The sequence below is a fragment of the Megalobrama amblycephala genome, linkage group LG11 (assembly GCF_018812025.1).
Source record: "Megalobrama amblycephala isolate DHTTF-2021 linkage group LG11, ASM1881202v1, whole genome shotgun sequence".
Taxonomy (NCBI): domain Eukaryota; kingdom Metazoa; phylum Chordata; class Actinopteri; order Cypriniformes; family Xenocyprididae; genus Megalobrama; species Megalobrama amblycephala.
The window spans coordinates 27,152,365-27,171,384 of record NC_063054.1 but is presented as its reverse complement, the minus strand read 5'-3'; the positions used below and the strand labels follow the sequence as shown (position 1 = coordinate 27,171,384).

Sequence of the window (19,020 nt, the reverse complement as noted above, 5' to 3'; positions counted from 1 at the left end):
TGCACCCACTAGTAAAAATATATTTAAAAAATATCAGAAATGTCTGAATAAGTTTTTTGGTTTGACAGTGCCAAACACATGCAAAAACAAGAGAAACTACGAAATATTAATAACTGATATCACACTATAGTCAATATATAATAATATATATATATATATATATATATATATATATATATATATATATATATATATATATATATCTCATATATGTGATATATATGATATATATGATATATATATAGCGCTCTGGAAAAAATTAAGAGACCACTCCAAGTGCAAAAATCAATGTTAAGTGGTCTCTTAATTTTTTCCAGAGCTGTATATATGTGTGTGTGTAATATATATATATATATGTATGTATATATGTATGTATGTATATATGTATGTATGTATATATATATGTATGTATGTATATATGTATGTATGTATATATGTATGTATGTATATATATATGTGTATATATATATGTGTGTATATATATGTGTGTGTATATATATATATATATATATATATATATATATATATATATATATATATATATATATATATATATATATATATATATATATATTGACTGTAGTGTGATCAGTTATTAATATTTCGTAGTTTCTCTTGTTTTTGCATATGTTTGGCACAATTTGGCATATATCTTTGCTTTATCACAAATAAAATAATAACTCCAAGCACAACTGCTCAATATACTTAAAAAATCTTTAACGATTTTTTAAATAATATTTGAATAAAGGGTGAAGATGTCAATTTTCCTAGGCTGGACATCACTTTTGGCCATTACTTATATATAGTAATAACAACAACCACATATATATGGTTGCTATTTTGAAGACAAGATGACTAATATCTATAACAGTTCCATTCCCTTTATTATTGAATTTCTCTCCTTTTATTCCTTGGCTGTGTTTACAGTATTAGATTAAATTATTCCGATACTGATCTCAGGGAAACTTAATATCCTGACCTTGCAGGTCTTTTTTGTGAAAGAGAGAATCATATAAGTATAGTCATTCCTATCATGATTGTGGTAATATCTCATGTCTGAGTCCTTGGTACACCTTTTAGTAGTTATCTCATAGTTGCTTGTTTGTGTCTCTGTGAGACACATTGACACATTGTGAGATGCACTTTTAACTAGTCGCAGACACCAGGACAGATTGCAAACCTGTTTGAAATCTTTTCGACTAGTCGTCAGGTGTGCGCACTGTCCCAGCAGTGAGCTAGAGAGCCACAGATGATAAAATTGTGAGAAAGAAATAGAAAAAAATGCACTGGGATCAAGAGTTTTAAAAAAATCTCTCCAAAAATGAGGGCGTTTTAACCAAGTTGTTTAATGACAAGAAGAATAAACATTCCTGTTGCTATGTGCGTGAGTTTGAATGAGAATGTGATGTCTGGGAAGAGCATGATGTTGTAATTGACGCACATAGTCTGCGATTAGTTGTGCAGCTCAACAAAAAACAAGAAACCTGCCATATCTTAAAGATCATAGATTGGAATTGTTTATGTAACCCAAATCTAACTATTCCCTCTTGAGAAGACAGTTGAGCATGGTGTATTCTCAATCATTTTTTTCTGGCTCCATTCTGTGTTGATTTAGAAATGCATGTTCAAAGTTGGCTCCACAATGTTTTTTTTTTTTTTTTTTAAGTGAATCAGTTTTGGACAACTCTGAACAGAAGTTTAGTTTTGGAAATTGCCCCCAGCTGATTCTGTTCTGTTCTACATGCTCAAGATTGTGTTTGGTTCGCTTTTACAATTACCAATTGTAAAAGCGCTATATAAATAAATTTGACTTGACTTGACTTGACTTTGGGTCAGGTTGTTTTCGACCACATATGATGTAGGGATAGAGGAAAAATCTTTCAGTTTTCAAAGTGGTTGATTTCTGTCTTGAAAACAATGTGAATAACAAAACAATAGTTTTATTTTCTCGATCAATTTCAATTTCATGTTTGGTTTGGAGACTGTTGCTGCAGTGCCTGGCAGAGTCAGTACATATATTATCTGTTTTCTTTCACTGTCTTCCCTGTGGGGAAGTGAGTCAGCATTATAATCGTTTGTGAATGTTGAAGGTGATGACCATCATAACATTCCCCTTTGTTTGTTTGTGCACTGCATATGTTTTCAAAGTCATATCAGTGAAAGGCATTGCTTTAGTCAAAAGCAAAAAAAACTTTTGTCCAGTTCATAGACAGTTTATAGTGACAACAAAGTCTCATAAGCTCCACAAATGACAAAAAAAGACGAAAAAAAAACATACAACTTATGCATTATATTCCAAGTCCTTTGAAACCATACTGTAGCTTTTTGTGCAGAAACATCTGAAAATACATTTGCTCATAATCTTTCCCTCCAGTGAACTGTTAAAGGGTTAGTTCACCCCAAAATGAAAGTTCTGTCATTTATTACTTACCCTCATGCCGTTCCACACCCGTAAGACCTTCATTAAGCTTCGGAACACAAATTAAGATATTTTAGTTGAAATCTGATGACTCAGTGAGGCCTTCATAGGGAGCAATGACACTTCCTCTCTCAAGATCCATAAAGGTACTAAAAACATATTTAAATCAGTTCATGTGAGCATAGTGGTTCAATATTAATATTATAAAGCGATGAGAATATTTTTGGTGCGCCAAAAAAAACAAAATAACGACTTATATAGTGATGGCCGATTTCAAAACACTGCTTCAGGAAGATTCGGAGCACAAATGAATCAGTGTATCGAATCATGATTCAAATCGCAGGTCAAACTGCCAACGGCTAAAATTACGTGACTTTGGCGCTTCGAACAGCAGATTCGATACACTGATTCATTTATGATCCGATGCTTCCTGAAGTAGTGTTTTGAAATCGGCCATCACTAAATAGGTCGTTATTTTGGGGGGGGTTTTTGGCGCACCAAAAATATTCTTGTCGCTTTATAATATTAATATTGAACCACTGTACTCACATGAACTGATTTAAATATGTATTTAGTACCTTTATGGATCTTGAGAGGAAGTGACATTGCTCCCTATGAAGGCCTCACTGAGCCATCGGATTTCAACTAAAATATCTTAATTTGTGTTCCGAAGATTATCGAAGGTCTTACGGGTGTGGAACGGCATGAGGGTAAGTAATAAATGACAGAATTTTCATTTTTGGGTGAACTAACCCTTTAACTCACAAATCACAGTGACTGGATCATTTAGTCAGTGAGTTGAATTCGACAACCAAATCAGTGAACGATTCATTCTTTTGAGATGGTTCTTTTTATTAATGAACTGGTTCATCCTTCTTCACAAGTCAGTAGGAATAATTCATAACAAATCATACTCAATGACTCAATTAATATTTAGTCAAATTATTTGTTTTTGGGTGAACTATTCCTTTTTAGGCTGTAAATATTGACCATTTTTGGGGTAAACCACTGCTGTTATAGGGGATTTTATAAGTCAGTTTGGCTGAAACCTCAAATGTTCGCAACCACATTCTCATCAGGAATTTACCCTTGAGTCCACATGTTGCCTTAATCAGTATTTTAAATGGTGTTTGGAAAATCAGGCCTAGCCCCAGACATATCCAAAAAAGGGAATTCACCTAACTAAAAGCTTTCTGTTAGAATGTAAAATGACATTTCTGACATATTGGAAACTTTATATATATAGGATGGAAAAGATCATATTTTAATATGTGATGATATGTACAGCTCAGCAGTTCAGTGTCATTTTAGTGCTTGCAGTGAAATACAGTGAGATGATTGCTATAACCCATCATCTGTGATGATTTCTGCAGCATTGCTGAGGTTTCTTTAAAAAGCACCTGTGAAAATACACATTCTGTGAGATTTTTAGACTTTATTCTATAACATTATGGTAGTATCAGAGATGGATGGGAATATTTTGGTTTCAGGAACACGTCAGAGAGACAGTTAAGTTTACTGTAAATCACTGCTATTGAGATCATCATTGTGGGTGTGCGGCCGAAGCGCTCGTCGGGAACGACTAAGTGTAGGATGCGTAAATGTATTCACCAGCAATGGCTGGAAAAGTGCTTTAGATTGACCTACCATGATGCGCTCAAACCTATAAAGTTTTTATCAGTGCTGGAGTCTGCTGTAAAAGTTATTTCCTGCCGCCCATATGCTGTGCATGCATGTGAAGCTCTCTCTCATCTTTGTTGGTATAGAGGGCTGCCCTTATAGACAATAGGCCATAGAACATCTGTAGTGAGTGTAAAGCGTCATGCTTTTAATGCTTCCTTACAAAATAATAATCACTGCTTGTGTTTGACGAGCACTTTAATGAGTCTGTCATTACACGGGTAAAAAAGTCGCAACCTGACCTTAGCGTATGTTAAACCAAAGCTCAATCAGTAATGCTTACTGCATATTTTAGAAGAGTCTCAGTGGTATGAATGTAATAGGATTGTTAAATTTGTACTTGAGTACCAGTAGATTTTGAAAAGTAAAAGGGTAATTGCCTATTAAAGGATTAGTTCACTTTCAAATGAAAATTAGCCCAAGCTTTACTAAGTCTTAAGCCATCCTAGGTGTATATGACTATCTTCTTTCTGATGAACACAATCGGAGAAATAATGATAAATATCCCGACGCATCCGAGCTTTATAATGGCAGTGAACGGGACCAAGGAGTATGAAGCTGAAGTAAGTGCTTCCATCCATCATAAACATATTCCACATGGCTCCGGGGTGTTAATAAAGGCCTTCTGAAGTGAAGAAAAAAAAAATCCATATTTAACAAGTTATGAAGTAAAATATCTAGCTTCCGCCAGGCCGGCTTCCGTATTCAGAGCACGAAGAAAGTGTAAAACTCTTGCAGTTCAAAAGCTTACGCTACGTCCTACACCTTCCTATTCAACTTACGGAAAAACTGTAACTGACGCGACGCCAGTTTAGACTTTCTTTGTAACTTGAATATAGAAGGCGGTCTGGCGGAAGCTAGATATTTTACTTCATAATTTGTTAAATATGGATATTTCTTTTACACAAACTCATCGCTTTGCTTCAGAAGGCCTTTATTAACTCCCCGGAGCTGTGTGGAGTATGGGTATGAAGGATGGATGCACTTTCTTCAGCTTCATTTCTCCGACTGTGTTCATCAGAAAGAAGAATGTCATTTACATCTAGGATGGCTTGAGGGTGAGTAAAGCTTGGGCTAATTTTCATTTGAAAGTGAACTAATCCTTTAACACTTTTGTATGACACAGCATTGTTTGGTTTCTGAATTATGCCACACATTGGGGTTAAATTATGTTGTTTTTAAATGTGCTGTGTAATAAAACTTTTATTATTTTGTCTTGACTTAGACTTGACTACCCACAATGATGGAAAACCTGGAAATATCAAGGACTTTTAAAATTGTGATCTCCAGGCCTGGAAAAGTCATAGAAATTAGTAAAATCTTAAAAAGTTTAAAGTATAAAATATTTAATATGCTAGATATTGCTATTGTTGGAGACTTTTGTACACTGTCAATCAATAAATAAAATAATTTACTTTCTTAATCCAAAAGGAACCTGACATACACATATGCAGTATGTTTACCCCTATAATCTCTTTGAAACATTTAAAAATCCTTATCCAGTAATCACGATTGACTGGAAAAGTCAGAGGAATTTATTGGTCAAAAAGTCTGAGTTATGAGAGCTATTATTTTTAATCCATTGTGTCGGAAATGCAGTGCTGGCTATCGCATTTTCAGTATTATTTTGCACAAAGATCCTAAGAAAAATGCAATCCATCCCACAATTGTTGATGTTTTGCTCATGTACCCTACCGTTCAAATGTTTGTGGTTGGTGCGATTTGTTAATGTTCACCAAGGCTTTTTTATTTATTTAATTTAAAACCATAACATTGTGAAATATTATTAAAATTTAAAATATCTGTTCTAATTTCTCCATTATCTATGTTATTCTCTATTTTCTATTTTAATATATTTTGAAAATCAGCTTATTTCTGTGATGGCAAAGCTGAATTTTCAGCAGTCATTACTGTAGTCTTCAGTGTCACATGATCCGTCAGAAATCATTCTAATATACTGATCATTTCTTATTATCAATGTTGAAAACAGCTGTGCTGCTTGCTATTTCTGTGGAAACAGTGATATACATTTTTCAGGATTCCTTGATTAATAGAAAGTTCAAAAGAACAGAATTTAAGAATAGAAATCTTTTGTAACATTATAAATGTCTTTACTGTCACTTTTGATTTAAATTTAATGTTATCTCACTAAATACTTTGGAATGGTAGTATACCCCGCATGAACCCCATTTTCTTTCATGTGGAAGTCATCTGTTACGTTTACTGCTATGTGAAAATAAAAGCCGGCGTGTGTCTGACCTCTATGAACCGTCTGTATGAAAGGAGCTCCTAAAATGCCTCTTAACCTCCTCGGGCCACCCAGCACATCATCTGCGTTTCTTTAACAATTACTTTCACACAGAACTGAGCACCATACAACTATTTGCTAATACAATTACTTTTCTGTCTCACTGCAGAGAGCGTCATAAAAGACAAAGAGTTTGAGGTGATGATGCAGATCGACTGTGAGGTCATGGACACCAGGATCCTCCACATCAAGTCGTCTAGTATTCCACCCATCTTGCGGGTCAATCAGACGGACACAGGCACTTTCTATCACGCGGCCCCGAGCAACAACCAGCCCGCGGCCCCAGTTGGAGTCCTCATGGGTTCTTCTTAGTCCCAGCAATCCACTAACCACAAAAAATTAATCGATTTGTTGTGAGTTAGCCAGTTTTCCAACCATCTATTTGGTTACATAATAAGCCTCTCTATTTCTTTTCTTTTTTGTGACTTTCTATTCTAAGATCTTGGTAATCTTCTACAAAGATCCTCAAGATATTTGATCAGCAATTCCTCTTGAAGTCACCTCTTCAAAATGCATCTAATGGGCCATTTAGTACTAATGAAAGTCTTTATTCCATTGTTTCCAGAGACTGTTACACATCTATCATCAAAGGCATCTACATTTACATTTATGTATTTGACTGAAGTGCATTCAAGATATACATGTCTTTTCAGTTTGTGTGTGCCCTAGAAATTGAACCCACAACCTTAGTGTTGTTGGTGCCATACACTGCCAACAGGAGCATTCATCTACCAAATCTCCCAAACCAAAGTGCGATCAGGCTCGATTATTGAATTCTTCTCTGCTGTATGTGGTAGCTGTCAGGGACTTGTCTTTGATTTAGTTTGCACTGTGCTTATTTTGTTTATAAAATTGATTGAAATATTTATGAAGATTTGTTCCAAGCTTGCTTGGTGCACCTTTAATGGTCATATTCAGCTGACTATTCTTCAATATCCTCAAACGTGAGTTTTGTTTTTTGCTTTATGACGTAACTATTGAATAGAAAAGTCTGTGACGTTTTGTATAATTTGCTTGCATTTTTCATTCTTCTGATTCTTGACAGTGATAAATGTATCAACAACAAAAAGTGTAAAAGAAGATACAGTATTTAGATAATACTTCTGTCTTATGTTTAGTCTTTGAAGGTTAATCATTTTAGACTAATTCTAATTGGAATAGCAGTTTGGGGTTAGGGTTCAGGCTACATCTGTCAGTTCTTTTTAATATATTTTATGCCCTCGTGTTTATCTTAGTGGCTTGATCGCACTTTAAATGAGGTGTACTTGAGATTAATTCAGTTGTAAACATAACTACAGTTAATTTGAAGTTTTAGAAGAGACACAAATTATTAATGCTAATATTTTACCTCATCTGTCCTTGTACACTATGTATTTGTCTCTATTATTCTGGCCTATGTAGACGTTTGCTCTTTTCTTGTTTAGGATGCCATAGTCAGTTGTCATTTTGAAAGTAGTGTGCTCATTAGCTTGTCCAACCTGTTGTCACTTTCAAATAACCATTCCCCTTCAAAGACAAACTTGCATATGCCGACCAATCACCATTAGAACTCCTCTAAGGGGGGAGGTGTAGGATTCTTCATAATTTGAATTTCACAGATTTATAAAAACTCAGGTGAAGCTTTGTTCTCCAAATGTGAATGATTTATTAGAGTATTTTAGGGAGAAAATATATCACATTTCAACCTTAGCATTGCAGTAGAAATGTCTCTGTTGTGTTCCTAATTGGTTTGAAACATGAGTTAATAGTCTTTGATTTCATCAAATCCTTTTTTCCCTTTGAGCAATGTTTTTATGTTTAATAAATTTTCTGTATTTTTGGAAACTTTTTGTTTGTTTGTTCACGCAGTGAAAGAAATGAAAGCAATTTTGTAACAATGCAAAGTAATAAACACTGGACTCAAGATCGTGGGTGAATTGTGTGCATCTTTTGTCGTCAGGGCGCAGACAGAGTCCTAAGTCTGAATTTGCTCTCTGAAATTGAGGGTTTGTATAAATGTGGGGTCTGAAGCGCTGTAACGTGCTGATTATAGGTCATTTCAAAGGCTGGGGTAAACAATGTTTTTGGGTTCAACTATGGTAGATGTGTTTTGTTTGTCTAGATTTAGTTCTGTGGATCAAGGGGTTTATAGTGTAGCATTTAGCTCTTATGTAAGTGTCCGATGAGAAGGTCTTTGGTGAGAATACACTCGCTCGGCATCTTCAGTATGAAAGAAAGACCAATGCCATAAATCTTAATTCAACTCATTTTATTGTGACAATTTTTCTGAGTCTGACAGAGATTTGAATTTCTTAAGTGCTAGAAGAGTTTCAAATGAAATTGCAATAAAATCTGCATAAAAAGATTACAAACAGTACTGTAATTTGATCAAATGTATCAATTGTACTGATGAAATAAAACAACACAATGGAAATGTGCCCCGAACACTGTCTACTCTTGCTTTTACTAAAACGGAGTTGCAAACTTTATTTTTTTATATGCATGTGATAGTTTGTAAAAAAAACAAACTTTGAGATATGTTTATGAAAATACAAATTGTATTTTTTACATTCATCAATCCCATGGTTTTAGCTTTTATATTACAGTATATACAATGTATTCTACTGGATTTAAGAATACAACACCTAAAAACTTCTTCATAATTCTGCCAGCCTTACAGGAGGTACAGCTATAAACAAAAAAGAGGTCCGTCTTCATAGTGCAAAAGCAAGCGGCAATATCTAAAGAAATGACCGTCGATGCAAACTGCATAAAGCTGCATTATTTGCATGTCATTAAGAAATTCAACTAATGTTTTTCTTAGTTTTTACCATGAATGTAAAGATATGGATCCATTTTTACACAAAACAGCATATTAATAAGTACATTAAACTACATGGAGTTAATAAAAGCTGAGTGAACTGATCCACAATCCACAAACACATTTACGGTTTCTTCTATTCTGTGCAAAGAACGTATTTGCTCTGCCGTCAGGGTCTACAGCGGGTCTACATAAGCAAACTGAACATTATAAGTGACCTGATGTCCATTATCCCAGGCGTACAGCACCCTCTCCTTGGGATTGTAATCGATCTGAGTGATGTAAGTATAGTTGTTGCTAAAAGGCAGGTGAGGGATCACCTGAGTGTTGGTGTGGGTGTCGAAGGCGTAGGATAAATTGGTGTCGTACTGATTGAAGCTCTCCGTCGCGTAAAGAACGCCGCATACAATGAAGCAGTTGCCGTAGCGGTTGCGCCGGAGCCCGGTCCTCCAGGTGGTTTCACGCTTCGTGCTCAGATCACTAGGGTTCAGGCGGCTCAGGACGATCACTTCCTGCAAGAAGCCTTCATCGTCCAGAGCTGGGTAGATCACCCAAAGTCCGCTCTCATCGACGGCCAGATCCATGTCTGAGTTTCCTCTCCATCTCCACGCAGACACGTCGTCATTATCAAACACCGCATCGTGCAGCATGGTCCAAGCAGCCACGTAGCGCAACCGCAGGTCGTACTTAATAATGTCTCGAGAGAATGCGCGGTTGTAATAGAAAGCACCGTTGTAGACCACGTGGCCTGTGCCAATCCAGTTATAAGGCAGCTTGTAGGAATTAGTGATGCGACCTTGAATTAAAGTAAGAAAGCGAAATAAGTAAAATTGCTTGTTTACGATGTTAATCTGAATTAAAGAGATATACCTTGTTTGAAGACATCCATGTTGCGGAATTCCAGTAGGTTGTTGCCATAGTAATAGTTTGTGACGTAGATCTTGTCATCTTGAGCCAGCGGATCCTTCATCCAAGCGCCCTCATTACGACCATATGTGTTGTGTGTGACGGGCTCTGAAATTGTGGCCAAGGTGTCCTTACACATTCCTACAAAAAAAAAACAGACCATTCACAATTACGCTGGTTTTAATCATTTTAAAATTCTCAATTTAACCCTGACATTAATTGTATGGAAACTTACAGAAGAGGATTAGGGCCAAGCAATAATAAAAAAATAAAACCGTCTCGAGATTAAAGTTGTTAAATTTCGAGAAAAAAACTCGATAAATTTCGAGAAAAAGGTTGAGATAAAATGTTGAGAATAAACTCATTAAATTACAAGAAAAAACTCGTTAAATTTCAAGAAAAAAGTCGAGATAAAATGTTGAGAATAAAGTCATTAAATTACGAGAAAAAAGTCGTTAAATTACGAATTTGTTCTCATAATTTAACGACTTTTTTCTCGTAATTTAATGACTTTATTCTCAACATTTTATCTCGACTTTTTTTCTCGAAATTTAACAACTTTTTTTCTCATTATTTAACGAATTTGTTCTCATAATCTAACAACTTTTTTCTCGTAATTTAATGACTTTATTCTCAACATTTTATCTCGACTTTTTTCTCGAAATGTAACAACTTCAATCTCGAGATGGTTTTATTTTTTTATTATTGCTTGGCCCTGATCCTCTTCCGTAGAAACTTGTTTCTGCCACTGAATAAAAAAATAAAAAGGTATAATTGCGACTTTTTATCTCACAATTCCTTTTCTCAGAATTGCATGACATAAACTCACAATTCTAACTTTATAACTTACAATTCTGACTTTATATCTCACAATTCTGACATTATAACTCGCAATTCTGACTTATTTTCTCAGAATTGTGAGAAAAAAACTCACAATTGTGAGTTATAAAGTCAGTCTTTTTCCTCAGAATTGGACTTTATAACTCGCCATTGTGAGTTTTTTTCGCACAATTTCGAGATACAAACTCGCAATCCTGACTTATTTTCTCAGAATTGCAAGTTTATATCGAGAAATTGTGCAAAAGCTGTTAGCTTGTAACTTGCAATTCTGACTTTATTTCTCACAATTGTGTTTATATCTCACAATTCTGATTTTATATCTCGCAATTGTAACTTTATTTCTCGCAATTCTGAGTTTATATCACAATTCTGACATTATAATTCGCAATTGTGACTTTCTCACAACTGTGTTAATATCTCACAATTCTGAGAAAATATGAGATAATGTCGCAATTACCTTACACATTTCTGCAAAAAAAAAAAATATATATAAATAAAAAAGGTATAATTATGACTTTTTATCTCACAATTCTCACAAAACCTGAAAGTGAAAGAAACTTGCAATTCTGACTTTTTTAACTCGCAATTGCAATTGTGTGAATTGTGTGACTTGCAATTCTGACTTTTTTAGGAATTGTGAGATATAAACTCACAATTCTGAGAAAAAAAGTCAGTCTTTTTTTCATCAGAATTGGACTTTATAACTCGCCATTGCGAATTATTTTCTCACAATTCTGAGAATTGTGAGTTTATATATCCCAATTATGAGGAAAAAAGTGAGAATCGCAAGAAAAAGTCAGAATTGTGAGTTTATATCTTGCAATTGTGAGATTATATCTCACAATTCTGACTTTATAACTTGCAATTTTGAGTTTATTTCTAACAATTCTGACTTTTTTTCTCACAATTGTGAGTTTATATCTCGCACTTCTGAGAAAAGAACTCAGAATTGTGAGATAATGTCGCAATTACCTTTTTTATTTATTGGCAGAAACAAGCTTCCATAAATTTAACTCTGATTTAAGTAATAATGCTAAATGTTTTGCATATATATACGGAAGAGGATTAGGGCCAAGCAATAATAAAAAATTAAAATCTCGAGATTAAAGTTGTTAAATTTCGAGAAAAAACTCGTTAAATTTCGAGAAAAAAGTCGAAATAAAATGTTGAGAATAAACTTGTTAAATTACGAGAAAAAAACTTTTTAAATTTCGAGAAAAAAGTCGAGATAAAATGTTGAGAATAAAGTCATTAAATTACGAGAAAAAAGTCGTTAAATTACGAGAACAAATTCGTTAAATTATGAGAAAAAACTCATTAAATTTCGAGAAAAAAGTCGAAATAAAATGTTGAGAATAAACTCGAAATTGAACGAGTTTTTTTCACGGAATTTAACAAGTTTATTCTCAACATTTTATCTCGACTTTTTTCTCTAAATTTAATGAGTTTTTTTCTCGTAATTTAATGAGTTTATTCTCAACATTTTATCTCGACTTTTTTCTCGAAATTTAACGAGTTTTTTTCACGTAATTTAACGAGTTTATTCTCAACATTTTATCTCGACTTTTTTCTCGAAATTTAACGAGTTTTTTTCACGTAATTTAACAAGTTTATTCTCAACGTTTTATCTTGACTTTTTTCTCGAAATTTAATGATTTTTTTTCTCGTAATTTAATGAGTTTATTCTGAACATTTCATCTCAACCTTTTTCTCAAAATTTAACAAGTTTTTTCTCGAAATTTAACGAGTTTATTCTCAACATTTTATTTCGACTTTTTTCTCGAAATTTAACAAGTTTTTTTCTCAAAATGTAACAACTTTAATCTTGAGATGGTTTTATTTTTTTATTATTGCTTGGCCCTAATCCTCTTCCGTATATATAAGATAAATACATTTTTAAATTAAATTTAAAAAAGTATTAAAATAAAATGAAATAAACAAGAACATCATAAAGCTATACCTGACTTCTTTTGAGCCTCCTCTCCAAAGTTCTGTTCCACCACAGTTTTTACAACTCTCTCTCCTTCCGTCTGCTCCCCTCCCACTACCTCTTCCTCTTCATCCCAGCTTATGCTATACTTGCGTTTGCCAGGCTTGCTTGTGGTTGTTGTTGTGGTAGTTTCTGTAGTTGTCATCAAAGATGCCACTGAGGTTAATGTCAGTTTAGGACTAATCTTGGGTAAGTAGGTAACTGTCTTGCTTTCAGTGACATGTGGCGTCGTCACAGTGGTGGCAGCTGGGCTTGTGCGAGCAGTTGATCCCAATGAGCTTTCTGTGACTGTTAAAGTGTTTGAACGAGGAGTTGGTGATGGTGTTAATCTTCCAAGTGTGCTTTCAGAATAAAAAATAGCTTTACCAGTGTGAGAGACATCTTCTTTAAGATTTTCTTTGGTAACAGTCCCACTTTCGGTTACAGAAGATACAGATGTTTCCTTTTCAGCAGTCCCGTTGCTCTGGTCTTTCACGGTCGGTTCTTCAGCCACCACTTTAGCAGCGGCTTCTGTGACTGACTCATTTGTTTTTATGTGGCCCAGATTGGATGACCTGACCAACATGTTTTGAGCTTTTCTTACAGATGGAGTTGTGGGCTCCACGTCGCTTGCCTCCATTTTGTTGACGATGGTTTGAGGTTTGGTATGTTCCTTGGGGATGGTGAGTTTCAAATTATCCATCACAGCAGGTGTCGGTGTGGTTCTCTCATCTCCTGTAGAGTTGTCTGTGGAGGAACGACTGGTTTGAGTCTCAACGGATATCGGTTCAGTAAGCGTCTTAATCGGTAGGGGAGAGTCCAACAGTCCAGTAAATGGAGTTTGAAGACCGTTTTGTGCATCTCCTCCTTTTGAAACTTCACTTTTGGGTTTTGGTCGGACAGACCACGCCCTGATAACCGGCCTAAAATGGCGTGCTTTGTGATGAATGAGCTGCTCGTCGGCAAAGAGATCAATTGGGCTGTCACCACTATGATTATCATCTACTGCAATGAAGAACAAAACCTTTTATATAATTGCCTAAACTAAAAAAAATTCAAATTTCTCTTTCTGAGAACTTTCAATTAGGGCTGCACGATATATCAAAATAAAACCTATATCGCGATATGGCTTAGCGCGATTGACCGTAGAGGCTGTGATTTAATTAAGTAAATATATATGCTACAGGTTTCAAAGTGAAGCACATCATACAGTGTTTCACAGTCTCAGATCAGCTTGGTTTATTTACTGTGAATGATTAATTCTTTCCAAATAGAGCTATTCAAGTCATTTTTTTTTTCCAATATCGTGCAGCCCTACTTCGAATGTAGATTTTGAAACCACACAGTTATACTTACAGTTCTCCTCTGTGTCTGTCTCATCCAACGGGTCAGATTTATAGTATGTGATGCCCCTAACAATTATTTTTGGCTGCTTCTCCCTTCCTTGGCGTTCTTGTTCTTGCAAAGCTGCGACGGCCTTGTTTAAGTCTGATCCGCTTCTCTTCAGAAGATCTCCCACAAACTTTTCCTCATATTTACTCTAAGCACATCAGAGGACACTGTGATACTGCAGCCATTAAGACATGATTCTTAAAGGGTTAGTTCACCCAAAAATGAAATTTCTGTCATTAATTACTCACCCTCATGTCGTTCCACACCCGTAAGACCTTTGTTCACCTTCAGAACACAAATTAAGATATTTTTGATGAAATCCGAGATATATATATTTTTTTATCCTCCATTTAAAGCAATGAAATTACCACATTTAATGTCCAGAAAAGTAGTAAAAACAAAATAGTCAATATGACTACAGTGGTTCAACCTTAATGTTATGAAGCGACAAGAATACTTTTTGTGCACAAAAACAAAACAAAAATAACAACTTTATTTAACAATTTTTCCTCTTATTTGTCAGTCTGTTACACAGCTGGTGCAGTGCTGCGTTTCTGGAAGCGCTGCAACGAAAATAGCATAGCAGAATGAGAGGGGAGAGATGAATTTGTCGAATAAAGTTGTTATTTTTGTTTTGTTTTTGCGCTCAAAAAGTATTCTCGTCGCTTCATAATATTAAGGTTGAACCACTGTAGTCACGTTGTTTTTACTACTTTTCTGTACATTGAATGTGGTAATTTCGTTGCTTTCAATGGAGGACAAAAAAAACCTCTCGGATTTCATCAAAAATATCTTAATTTGTGTTCCGAAGATGAACGAAGGTCTTACGGGCGTGGAATGACATGAGGGTGAGTAATTAATTACAGCAATTTAATTTTTTGGTAAACTAACCCTTTAACCCACCATTGAAAGCTCAGGTAAACAAAGCTTAGAAGATCCAAAAAGGTTCAATAAATGATTCACGAATATCTTAATTTGTTGTTTTGAAGATTAACCAAAGTCTTATTATTAGGGTTTGTAAAGACATGAGGACATGAATGATGGGGTGAATGATTTAGGGTGAACTATCCCTTTAAAAGATTATTATATAGATCATCTGTTTTGGATCTTTGATAGTCCAAGTCATTTGGCTCTTTTCATGCCAACTTATGTAAGAGTCGACAGCGGGATAAATTAGTAAGAGTTTCAAATCACAGCATGAGGTCACTTTTGACTCCGAGACAGAGATCCTGAGTAAATAAATAAACGTCCGCAGCAGGTGGGCCATTTTACTTCGAGGCTTAGCATAATGTTTGGATTGTTCCATTGTTACGTATTGGACATTATAATTATGTAATGCAACATTTGTTTTAAATAGCACCTCCCACCTCTAAGTGTTGAAAAGCAGCTGCTTCGTCATTCTGCTCCCTCAAACTCGTCCTCTCCTCCTGCAGTTGATTTGTAGGTGAGGATGTGGGCGGCTGTGGACTCGGAGAGGTGCTCTTTGTGTTCGACTTCTCCTCGGTCTGGTTGTTTAAGACCATCTGTCAATAATAAAACACATCAATAATATGTTTAATAAGTATAAGATAGGAAAACGACGGAAAAACACTTACTTTTTCTATTGTGTCCATGCGGTCAAGAAGCTTTGTGGTGACTGAGTGCAATTTCAATAGGTCCATGCCATAGAAAGAACCCTCCAGCAATTCCAGTATAGTTGACAGCTGTAACGATGAAGTAAATTCCGTCATGGCAAGAGCTGGTTTTATTTAAGAGTATGAAATGTTATGCATTCTTATCCTGCCATATTCTGGTACTATGGTCACCTTGACATTATCTTTCCCAGCTTGTTGCAGCTTCTTCAAACGGAAGTCACCCTCACAGGGGTTTAGAGCCGACGGAGGAGCAATGCATTCACATTTGCAGTGGGGTCCTGATGTGATGGTCTCCACCGTATAGAAATCCTGAGGCGTCGCGTGACCATCCCGGATCCGCTGACACGCGCTCGCGCTCAGAGGTCTGACAACACATTTACAGCCACAGTCAGAGCCTTCCGAAAGCGCTTTCACTTTGTCATAATCACCCAGCAGCTACAAAGAAAAGAGGACGGATGCATTTTCCAGCAAGCAAAATCACCGCACTTTGTTGCAATGTAACATATCTGACTGTCGCTGTTTGTATGGGTTTTTTCAATTAGCTACCAACGTTGTCTATTAATTTACCTGGAACATTTATAGTAACTTTCATTAATAACATTAACAAACTTCTTCACATTCAAAACAATGTGCGAATTATGCAATTTTTGAAGACTTTAATAAAGTTTTTTTTCATAAGCAGCCTAATTTTCGGTTCGTCTCGCGGAACCGAATTGTCACCGCTGGTACAACTAGCAAAACTATTTTAAAGTTTTTAAACAAATCAAAATTTTACAATATAAGTGCAGCTATACGACAAACAATAGGCTAGCCTACTTATTTTTTGTGTACCGTCCGATACGATCTATCCAGCAGCCTACTGTTGCTATGGTTACTTCCTCGGGAAAACCAATTCCCTGGAGAACCCAACGCCTGATATAGCTATAGCCTTTAGTAGCCTATGCACTGAAATTTTGAACTTTTCTTTGAAAATGCTGTTGAGACGAACCAAAAACTGCATACTTTTCAGATTCACCCACTTCTATAGGACTATATTTGATTCATGTTTTTTTTATATTCTTGTAGGCTAGTCTTACTTCAATTTAGGCTGTTAAGTATTATGCAGAGATTGTTAAATTATTAATGAAAGTTATGACGTGTTACTAATTGCAGATTATAGGCTTAATAAACTGCAGTGGAATATCATATCGATCGCTGGTGAAAAGTATCTTACCTTACTTAATATATTTTCATGATTATCTCTTTCAACTTGCATTGTGTCATTTTGTTCCTTTGTGTTCTCCAGAAGTCGCTGGTGTGATTTCGGAGCTGCTGAAGTGAGAGCGAATGCCATGAGCCATAAAACGCACCAAATTCCCATCTCGGTCATGATGCAAGGTGTGTGATATAATCCCTTCAAACATATGGCACTTTAGACTGTGCGTTTTAATTGGGCTTTTCCTCTTCAAAAACGACACACCGTCAAACACATCTCCATTTGCACTGCCCTCCAGGTGAAATAACTGAAGCGGGATGAGGTTTTGCAAAAGTCCAGAAGAGGTAAAGTCCAGATGAGGGCAGGTGCTTGGTCCTCAGCATGAATCTGGTTTGAGAAGAAGCAGCAATGACGTGACATTTGAGCTGAAATGAGGGGGCTGGATGGAGAGACGCACAGAGCACGCTGAACATTGCGCGTGCATTATATTTCTAGTCATCACCATAGTGTAATCCAAACCTTATTTTTTATTTTTTATTTTTGAAAAAGAAAATAAAAACAACTTTTTGCTATAGAGACCTGTCATAAGAATAATAATAATAAAAAAAATCATTTTCACCCTTAATACTCACCTTTATGTGAACTTTATAAATTATTCATGAGGAATAGAAGAAACATTTACAGTGACAGTAGAATGGAGCGCTCAGCTGACGTCAGCTACTATAGAGAATTTCGCAGTTAAATCTAATAATGACCCAATAACCCCCAAATATGATTTCTTTTGTTTTAGTAAATAGGTCTATTTTATGCAAGAAGTGAGAATAAAACGTTTTAACATTGGTTTAAACTTTTTTTCTGTTCCTAAAAGTTTAGCTAGATCAGAAACATCACAATTTAAGTGTTACAGCGCCACCTACTGTATGTTAAGACAACCAGAAGATTATGCATACAAATACGCAGTATAAATTCGTTCCATTCTGCAAATGGCAGGTGTTAGACTACTATCAACCACTAGTGGTCAGTGCTGCTCCATATTACTGCGTGACTAGACTCGGAATCATCCCACTCTGAAGTTTTTAGTGAAGTTAACCCTTTCATTTCCACAGAACTCACACAAGTAACTGAAATGAAAACTGCTTTCACATTGACCAAATGATCCAAGGGCACCAATATGAAAAAACTAGACAGCAACCAGAAGAAAAGCAAAAAGAGAATAACCAATAATAGCAGCTATAGTAGACCTATTTCTAGTATTTTATTTGTAAAACTATTTAAAGGATTAGTCCACTTTCAAATAAAATTTTCCTGATAATTTACTCACCCCCATGTCATCCAAGATGTTCATGTCTTTCTTTCATCAGTCGAAAAGAAATTAAGGTTTTTGATGAAAACATTCCAGGATTATTCTCCTTATAGTGGACTTCAATGGACTCCAAACGGTTGAAGGTCAAAATTATAGTTTCAGTGCAGCTTCAAAGGGCTTTAAAAGATACCAGACGAGGAATAAGGGTCTTATCTAGAGAAACGATCGGTCATTTTTAAAAAAAAAACACAACTGTATATGCTTTATAAACATTCAAAAAGCTTACGCTGTATGTCCTACCCCTTCCCTATTCTACTTATGGAAAAAAATTAAACTGGCGCCGCGTTCGTTCTGTAAGTTGAATAGGGAAGGCGTAGGACATACAGCGTAAGCTTTTTGAAGAATATGGAAAGCGGAAGCATGTACAAGGCAATCATTTGTGTTTATAAAGCATATACATTTGTATTTTTTCCAAAAATGACCGATAGATAAGCCCCTTATTCCTCGTCTGGTATTGTTTAAAGCCCTTTGAAGCTGCACTGAAACATTTTGACCTTCAACCGTTTGGAGTCCA

General features: G+C 35.4%; 2 protein-coding genes and 1 long non-coding RNA gene across 6 annotated transcripts in view; 2 read left to right on the top strand and 1 right to left on the bottom strand.

Annotated features, from left to right (window-relative positions):
- atf6 (activating transcription factor 6) overlaps positions 1-8,310 on the top strand; it is a 48,479-nt gene extending 40,169 nt beyond the window's left edge. For both annotated transcript variants that reach the window (XM_048207043.1, XM_048207041.1), the window contains exon 16: positions 6,517-8,310. In XM_048207043.1, the coding sequence (XP_048063000.1) occupies positions 6,517-6,719 (203 nt within the window). In that variant the 3' untranslated portion in view covers positions 6,720-8,310. The remainder of the gene's footprint in view (positions 1-6,516) is intronic.
- A 330-nt stretch (positions 8,311-8,640) lies between these two features.
- olfml2ba (olfactomedin-like 2Ba) lies at positions 8,641-17,541 on the bottom strand. 2 transcript variants are annotated; one of them, XM_048207039.1, is made up of 8 exons: positions 17,162-17,541; positions 16,120-16,383; positions 15,910-16,017; positions 15,682-15,837; positions 14,279-14,462; positions 12,914-13,927; positions 10,078-10,254; positions 8,641-10,003 (listed from the first exon to the last, which is right to left on the bottom strand). In XM_048207039.1, the coding sequence occupies exons 1-8, from the start codon at positions 17,315-17,317 to the stop codon at positions 9,384-9,386; spliced, it is 2,679 nt and encodes an 892-aa protein (XP_048062996.1). In that variant the 5' UTR covers positions 17,318-17,541; the 3' UTR covers positions 8,641-9,383. The 2 variants fall into 2 exon arrangements, with proteins under 2 accessions (XP_048062996.1, XP_048062997.1); XM_048207040.1 differs by having other exon boundaries at positions 16,120-16,312; positions 17,162-17,297.
- LOC125278183 lies at positions 16,323-17,582 on the top strand. Of its 2 annotated transcripts, none has more exons than XR_007187068.1 (3): positions 16,323-16,445; positions 17,234-17,325; positions 17,442-17,582. It is a non-coding gene; the product is annotated as an uncharacterized LOC125278183 (long non-coding RNA). The 2 variants fall into 2 exon arrangements; XR_007187067.1 differs by lacking the exon at positions 16,323-16,445 and adding an exon at positions 16,512-17,152.
- The last annotated feature ends 1,438 nt before the right edge of the window (positions 17,583-19,020 follow it).

Bases quoted from the DNA above. Each gene is read 5' to 3' on its own strand.
- olfml2ba (XM_048207039.1), bottom strand. From the start codon at position 17,317: ATGACCGAGATGGGAATTTGGTGCGTTTTATGGCTCATGGCATTCGCT. The intron at 16,018-16,119 runs GTGACCATAGTA...TCATCGTTACAG, and splicing joins CTGGGAAAGATAATGTCAAG to CTGTCAACTATACTGGAATT. The intron at 14,463-15,681 runs GTGGGAGGTGCT...TGATGTGCTTAG, and splicing joins CTGCTTTTCAACACTTAGAG to AGTAAATATGAGGAAAAGTT.